This window comes from Megalops cyprinoides, chromosome 21 (assembly GCF_013368585.1).
Source record: "Megalops cyprinoides isolate fMegCyp1 chromosome 21, fMegCyp1.pri, whole genome shotgun sequence".
NCBI lineage: Eukaryota > Metazoa > Chordata > Actinopteri > Elopiformes > Megalopidae > Megalops > Megalops cyprinoides.
The window spans coordinates 5,248,805-5,257,500 of record NC_050603.1 but is presented as its reverse complement, the minus strand read 5'-3'; the positions used below and the strand labels follow the sequence as shown (position 1 = coordinate 5,257,500).

Below are 8,696 nucleotides of genomic sequence, written 5' to 3'. Positions count from 1 at the left end.
AGGTTGTGTGTTTGTGTGTGACTCAGTAAAATGGTAAGACCCACTGTGGGGAGTACAGACGCCCCCTGCTCTCTTTCTCTGGTAATGAACAGAGGTCTCCTTTACCTGTCAGTCTCCTGTCAATCAGAAGCATTAACACCCTGGATGGGAGTGCAGTGCACCGTGAACACAGTAAATTGGTGTCGGCCAACCCCTTGCCCTAAGGTGTCCTCTTCTATTTTGGGCACTGAGCTGCCCGATTTACTGAGACGTGCCAGGAACAATCATGGGGGTATTTCTTAGCAGGCACAACTATATACCCATTTTATTTTCTGTACCATACAAAACATACTGAGCAGGAACAGAATGCTGTTTAGTTGGGAGGATGCTTACAAGTAGGGGAAACACTAGGATCTGAACATTTTCTGTAGTGTGTGTGTGTGTGTGTGTGTGTGTGTGTGTGTCCGTGTGTGTGTTGTGTGGTATGTGCTCGCATATGTGTGTCTGCATGCGTGAGTTTGTGTGACAGGAGAATGCTCCCATGTAAATGAGTGTGTCTTTGAAGGCATGTCATCACATTAGCACTACCGTACTCTCACTCTTGCCCACTCCGCAGCTCTGAATCCAGTGCTCAAGCACTGCCGCTTCAGAGGACGGCCTACATTATTGTAGCCCCTCCCCCATTAAATACTCTGCACAAGACACCATAGACTGGCTGCCGTCTGGGCTTGAGTGAATGGAGATGGTGTGCATCGGAAAGGGCGCCCTCTACAGGCCGAGCGGCTGAAGTTCAGTTGTGCCGTTTGCCCAGGGCGTCGCTGTGGAGCTCCTGCGTGGTGCTCCCCCTGCTGGCCCTGACCTGGATGTCGGCCGTGCTGGCCATCACGGACCGACGCTCCACGCTGTTCCAGGTGCTCTTTGCCGTCTTCGACTCCGTGCAGGGCTTCGTCATCATCACGGTGCACTGCGCCATGCGGCGAGAGGTAAACACCCCTTTGACTGTTTTTTTTTTCTCCTTCCGATATTTTTAAACATCAAATGCCTTCATTTAAAGGCCAGTCGCAGCTGTTCTCTTCTCTTCTCTGGCATTTTACTCTAGAATTAGGAAATAACAAGTGTGTCTAAACGGAACTTGACATTCATTTGACATTTGCCAGGAAACAGTTGATAACCATGTCAAAATTAACCCCTAGGGAAAGTGCCTAATTGGATATACGATGCGCACACCAAAGGAGTGGCCTTGGAAAGGTAGTGTAACGAGGCCAGCTAAGCTCTTTCCCTGGGTTTCGGTGCCTTGTAAGGCAGTAAAATCGGCTCTTCCTTTTCCTGGCTCCCGACAGGCCAATTTCCTGCAGGGTTCTCGCTCCACCTGAGCGCTAAACCTGGATTTAACTGAAGCATTTTTCAATTTCCGCCCCAGTTTGGGAAATTTCTGCTGATTTAAAGAGCACAAAAAGTGCAGCCCTGCACTGCCATGATTGGGCAATCTGCTGAAAGCAGACTAGATGTTAAAAAATATGTGCAATGGGGAAAAAAATGGATATTCAATTTTCCAGGTAAATTAGGTTGCATATGAAAAGATAAAGGTAACAGTATATTTCTCATTGCTCTGTGCCAAGGCTAAGTATATAGAAAGCATTTGAAATTCCAATAGTTCCATTTTCACCTAGAAATAAGGGGTGGGAGAAATGTGTGCAACAGTTGATGAAAATCTGTTTGAATTTTAATAAAACCGTCCCTAGAGGATCCACCCATTTTCATGATAATGGTTTAAATAAAGGTATCCTTGTTACCTAGCTAGTCAGCGGCAATCCATAGCTCTTTCACAAAGCTCGTTCTGCACAAAACTCAGTGTAGCTTGTGTGGCGCAGACAGAAACATGTCTGAAAGAAATGGCATGAACACGTTCAATCTTGTTCGATCGTTTAAAACATATAAACACAGCTGTGCAGAGTGTGGGTATGACAGCAGGGTCCTCTAACTCTCTGCATTACAGTGTCCTACAGTGGCCCATAATGCACCTGCAAAGTCCCTCAGTGGAGTTACACTCATCCTTCAGCCGGCATATGTCAGCCAGTTTCTTCCTCAGATCAAAAGCTTTCTAGCTTGACAGATATCTGGTTGTGAAAGTACGGTAACTCAATAAAGCATTGGGTTGAAATGTTTTAGAAGTTTTAAAAGGACAAAGTTACCTTTTTCCTCATGAAAAGCATGGGTCATGGGTTTAACCCACTTCTTCCTATTAGGTTTCTGAACTATGGTAACATGGCTCCAGACAGTCTGACTGAAGCGGGTGTAAAAAGGTACCACTGAATTGCACTGAATGTTATCTAGGAATCGGAGGCTCCCACTTACCAATTAATTCTCAGCCCGACCAAATTTCAAGTCAAGTTGAAGAGATGAGGATTGCCTCGATCAGGTATCATCTTGTAGAAACTGCAATATTCCCTAGTAAAATAGTTAAAATATTGGAGGAAAATATATCCGAAGAAAAATGGGAGGGAAGGAGTAAGCAATTGACTGCAATTTTAGGGATGTTTTCACAGATTGAAATTGTGTTAGAAACAGGATAATATTATGCTGTGTATTCCTTTTCCTGCTGAATTCACAATACCAAGTGTTTTGAACAGGCCTACCCACAATGCAAAGGGGTTTTCTTCATATGTAATATGTGCTCAGAGGTCTGACTTTCACGTCCCCATAAATCATGGATGAGGATAGAAGGCTAAAACCACCCTAAGCTATCTCAATATCTCAAAACCAGGGATTGGAATAAAAATAAATCCCTGAATTGTTTTAGTAAATATGTGAAAATCCTTGCCAAGGACAACATGTAATCCGCAACAGCTGACACATATCAAGAAAGCGATGTCTCTTTACAAACTTGGTACATTATATTAAACACCAAGTAGCAGGAAGTATGGGCATGCTAATGTGTGAATTAATTTGGAGTGACATGGGTTCATAGTTTACATTGTGAAATGAAGCACAGATTGGCTTTGTCAGCCTTTCCAAATAGGGGATATACTTCACTCATATTCGTAGAACAGACTCCCAGGGTGCCTTCAAGAGAAAGCTGAAAACTCATCTCTTCAAGTCTTATCTCTAGTCTCCCTTCTTCTCTAGCTATCCTATCTATCCCTATTTTCTATTCAAAGAAAGCACTCTACACTAGTTTAGCACTTAACTATTTTACTGACCTCTTGTAGTACTCTTCGATAACTACACTTAGCATTGTGATGCATTTATTTGGAAGTCGCTCTGGGTTAGAGCGTCTGCTAAATGGCGTAATGTAATCTAATCTAATATAATGTCATACTGAGGTATATACATAGAACAGTATTTTGAATCTAAACTTGATGGAAACACAAATACTATTGTTCAGCAATGCATGGGGCATGCCATAGAGTTTTCCTGACAGCTTTGGCATTTAACATCACAGATGAGCCCTCTTCTTGATTCTCATGTCATTAAAGTTGTAGATGAAAGGCCATTGTCAAACATTGCTGCGGCATTGTTTTTAATAATTGGAATTACTTATTCACACGGCGTTCATGACTCTTCTTATGAGACTACAGGCTTCCTCTATCAATTATTGCCAACCCTGTCATTTGCATACTGAGTTTCAGTGAATGCACTACTGTCATTCTCCAATCTGTGTGAGGCCAGAATTCATCTTACAAACTGCCTGGTTAAGGTACCTGAATTCAGTGATTTTGATAGTTTGGTATCAGCTGGTCATCTGCATGTATATATGTGCATTTTCTGGTGCACAAGATGCACTTAAACAGTATATGTCCTTTGAGCATAAGGGAGGAGGGCAAACCTTACATGTACTTGGCCGAAACCAATTTCAAATTTGTTTTGAAAGATGAATGCAAGATTTAAAAGGATACATGGCTGTTCCTTGTACTTTTTTTTTCCCATTATCTTCCAGCTTATTTGGCCTTCCGCTTGGCCCTGAGACGGTTGCATTTTTGCTGTGAGAGGGAAGAATGAGAGGGTGTTAATTACAGTGGACACAGCATGCTCACACAGTTTAATATGTGGGATGTAGAAACACTGACAGGAGGGAAATGCCTCTTGCTCTGCTGTAATGAAAACAAAGCTGAGGGGAGGCGCACACATCGGAGATCAGTGTGCATGTCACTCTGGAGTTTAAACTCATATCATTGTTTTATTAAAAATCTCATATTGCCAACCTCGTATGACTGCTACACAATCGAAATGAGAACTATGAATATATTCTCCTGAGCTGCATATATCTCTACAGGTAGTCTGATGGAGATTATTAAACTAATCTGAGCCTGGCTGTCACACCATCTCCCTTACTCCCACATGTACACACACACACGCACACATACACACACACACACACAAACATGCACGCCCATCCATACAGATGCGCGCACACACACGCATCAATACACTCTCAACACACACACAAATACACACACATGCACGCACACACACACACACACACACACACACACACACACACGACCTCACAGACAGACAAAACTCACACACAAACACACACACACACACGCACGTACAAAACTCACACGCACGCACAACAAAAAACCTGCACACAGAAAACACACACACAGTTGAAATGTTCAGTTTATGGGACACAAAAAAAAATGTTTTGAATCTCTCTGGAAAACAAGCAGGTTTACAGTGAGCAGTGGTGGTGGGCAAAGCATGAATGCCCAGCAGAGGATCAGATTAAGAGGAAGCGTGTGGGTGGGACAGAGTGGGTGTATGTGGGTGGGACAGAGTGAGTGTATGCGCAATAAAGAGTAGATGGGTGGGTGGTGAAATGTGGGCATGCAGGTGGTGGAGAATGATATTATGAGCCATAGAGGGCGAGATTATGAGCTAATGGAGGATGATTGGAGGGTAGATCGATGGTAGAGGGTGTATGTACATGTTGGGGGTAGAGGGCAGGGATGTGGGTGTATGGGCAGGGGAGGTGCGCTGTAGAGGTTAGGTGTGTGGGTGTTACAGGGTAATGAGAGGCTGTACATTACATTACCTTACATTAGATGCATTTAGCAGACGCACTTATACAGAGTGACTTGCAGTACAGTATAAGTGTATCCTTTCAATTTAAACAAGCAACAGTGTCAAACCAGGCTAACAACACTCCCAGACCAGTGAGCGTGAGTTATTCAAGCCCTACCACAAGTTAACTTGTGCAATCTGACAGAAACCAAGTAGAGCACATGGGCGTCACTAGATGTATGGGCAATGAAGGGTGTACACGAGATCCACATCAAACTGACAATAAAGCAAAGATGGCATCATAATGAGGGCAAATTAACAGCAGAAGTATGTTGTAAGGCAGGTGTTCGTTCACAGAGAAGGTCTGGTGGTAATGGGTGTAGTTTACCCGAAGGAGCGCTGTATTTCTGTGCATTTTCACCATTGCAGGAACCTGTAAATGGTGAACTTGAACAGTTCCTCTCTCTCTCTCCTTGTCGGCCCCTCCCTCTCAGGTCCAGGATGCGGTGAGGTGTCGAATGGGCGTCTGTAAGGACGACAGCGAGAACTCTCCAGACTCCTGCAAGAATGGCCAGGTGCAGATCATGGTGAATAACAGTACATTTCATTCCATTACCCCGTTGTTCTGTCATCCCCCCTTCTCTCCCCTTCACCCCATGGGAAGCGAGTTGGAATGGCTCCAGTAATACAGTCCAGAGGGCACCCCTGATAGACACTACATTATGAGATCCAGGGTTGCCTGTCATTACATTACATTACATTACAGTACATTACCTTCTTGGCATTTAGCAGATGCCCTTATCCAGAGTGACTTACATAGGTAACAATTTTTATCTATTTAACAATTGTTATCTATTTAAACCGCTGCATATTTACTGAGGCAATTGTGGGTTAAATACCTTGCCCAAGGGTACAACAGCAGTGCCCCAGTGGGGAATCAAGCCGCCAACCTTTCGATTACGAGTCCTGCTCCTTACCACTTCGCTACACTACCACCCCTGTTATGTACTACAGTGTGACTTAACACATCCTAATGTTTTATTAATCTTGAAACGATGATAAATGGAACCTTTTACTGGTACTGCAATGATTCCTGTGTGCTATGAGGCTCTGCCATTTGGATAAAAGCCCCCCAGGTGTCGAACCCTTGTCTCCTATCCAGAACCATAGCCTCTACTCTCTCAGTAGGAATGGTGCAGGTCCTTGAAGCTGGTGTTAGCCACCACTGACCAATATGTCTAGATGGCTACTGGGGCACAAATTGTAGGGTACAGAGCTTCTATAGCGATGGGAGACTGAGGATTCATGAACCCTGTGAAGACCTGCCATATGAGGTTGATCCCTATGTGGGTTTATCATGTGAACCAATCAGAAAGCCTCTCTCTCCGTAGAAAATCCGTCTGGCATTGACAACACCTTGTATTTCCAATAATTCTGGAGTCACGTTTCCCTGTCATTCCCTCATTTTCTCTTTCAAATTCCGCTTTTGTGTTTGTTGTCTTTCCTCCATATTTTCCTTTTCTGGCAGAAATGTCCTCATGTCAACATCTACAGCCAGCATTACGGGACAATTAGATACTCACCAGCGGATCACCCAAGCATGGCTCCAAACAGCCACAAGCCAGTAGGTCTAGTAGAGTGGAGCAGTCCGCCAAATTAGTGCTCATCTGTGTCTCTGTGTCGTGACTAGCAATTTAGATGCTATCTGAGTTTTTATTTCCCCCTTATTTACTTTTCACTTTGATGAGTAGGTGACAGTGACCATTTGGAGTAGAACTCAGAGCAGTTTCCTGCAACCCACTTTTTTGTCACCCGAATTTAGTGAAGTTTTAGCTCGTTACACCACATTAACTTCAGAACTTCAGGGAGTGTGGACACAATGAATGCAAATATGTAAATGAAAATCAGATATGCTGGCACACCAGTGCGACTGTTTTTTTAATAAATACTACAAATCCCACAGTGCTTTGCAGTGAAGCGGGCACAAATTGAAGGGTAGGCGCTACTCCACTGATTTCATCCATGAAACTTGCAGGCACCCAATGAGACATAGGTCAGCGAGAGCGGTGTGATGAGGGAACCCCGGCTGACCTATCTTCCCCTGTCCCCGCAGAACAAAGGCTATTTGTTCTGCTTCTGTGGGATCCTGGTCATCATTAGCAGATGACACGGCCACTTTCTCAAACCAAGGTCAGAGGCCTTGGCCTGCAATCAAGGGAACCTCATGTTTTTATTTGTTTGTTTTTTTATGTTAAATGCGGAAAACGGAAACCTAAACCCAGTGAATATGTGGGAGCTGGTATGGTTTTACCACCTTGTATCTAAAAGGACAACCCTCACAACTCCATATCTTAGAATGGTATCATCCACACTCACCGCAGACTGTAGGCTGCACATATGACTTGGATGCGCATCACTTAGCCCCACCTGGAGCTCTGTCCACTTTCAGTGATTACACAACCCTCATTTCAATGTGTTCACTGCTAACAAGGTATGTATGTATGTATCTGGGGTGTGCACGATCCACACACTGCTCCGCTTTCCCTCAGAGACTCTAATCAGGCCTCTGTTAGCCAGAGATTTTCAGCTGCTTCGTTTGAAAGTGCGTGCTTGAGGATGATGCTTAGTGCAAGAGAAAAGGCGAGTCCCAGGGGAAGCTGGGAGTTGAGGCTGAAGTTTTGGAGTCTCGGGGGAAGTTCGGAACCGCGCAGGGTTTTGCAAGTCTCCAGGGGAAGTTTGGAGTCAATCAGGAAGTGACAAGTCCCAGGGGGGAAGTTCGGAGTCAATCAGGAAGTGACTGGTCCCTGTGGGGAAGTTGAGAGATTCTGGTGGAGCTAGAAGTCATACAGGATGTTACGAGTCTCGGGGGTAAAGCAGCGATTGAACTTCTCGAAAGCATTGAGTGTAGAACTCCAAAGAGCCACATAGCCTCAGTCATTGTCTCATCCACATTACATATGTAAGAGTTAAAAAAAAAATCTGCATGTTATGCTTTTTATTTTTCCATGCGTATCCTGATTAGACAGAGCAGAGAGAAAGAGTTTTCTGTTCATCCCCACATTTGTTAGAAGAGATGCAATCTTCAGAAAAAACAATGTCCAGACAAATGCATTCACTGGCCCCACCACCTCTCTGGGGCTATCGCAGCCCCCTGCCCCCAACCCCCCCCCCCCCCCCCCCCCCCCATCAGTCTGCAGGACAGCAGCTGGTACAGTGTCAGCCATCAATTTGCTCCTGCGCTTTCAGTCATTTTCGCCGCCGCTGATTCTCGGCTCTCTAACTAGAAATGTCAGTCTTGTTAATGCTAGCTGCAGATAATTAGAGTGTAGCAAACCTGTGATTACGCTCCCTTACAGCAGAGCAGGGAAAATAACAGCAGCTTATCACAGGATGAGGCCTCCGCCCGACAAGGGTTTTGCTGTGTCGTCATGTTAAACACCTGGTCGCTGTCCTATCCAGCTATCCCGGCAAAGGTGTTTTTTTTTCTCTCTCTTTTTTTTTTCTTTCTGCTGACAGCCAGCATTTTCTCCCTCAATTACCAATGTTAATTACAGTTGTTATCTATGAACAGCATTCATGCCGTTGTGTTGCGATGGCGTTATAGTATGCACACATGTAAAGCAAGCACAGAGCACCACAGGATGCTGAGCTGTTAATTTCCTGTTCTTGCTCTGGAAATTAGCATGTCACAACACGCTAATTTGCTGCTA

At 44.5% G+C, this 8,696-nt stretch overlaps 1 protein-coding gene across 6 annotated transcripts in view; it reads left to right on the top strand.

Annotated features, from left to right (window-relative positions):
- Positions 1-8,696, top strand: part of adgrb2 (adhesion G protein-coupled receptor B2) — a 249,326-nt gene that overhangs the window by 220,809 nt on the left and 19,821 nt on the right. For 4 of the 6 annotated variants that reach the window (XR_005004465.1, XM_036515959.1, XM_036515958.1 and 1 more), the window contains exons 24-25: positions 791-962; positions 5,481-5,573. Coding sequence is in view for 5 of the 6 variants with exons in the window: in XM_036515959.1 (XP_036371852.1) it covers positions 791-962; positions 5,481-5,573 (265 nt within the window). In the remaining variant the exon portion in view is untranslated. The remainder of the gene's footprint in view (positions 1-790; positions 963-5,480; positions 5,574-8,696) is intronic. The other 2 variants (XM_036515960.1, XM_036515957.1) reach the window with 1 other exon arrangement.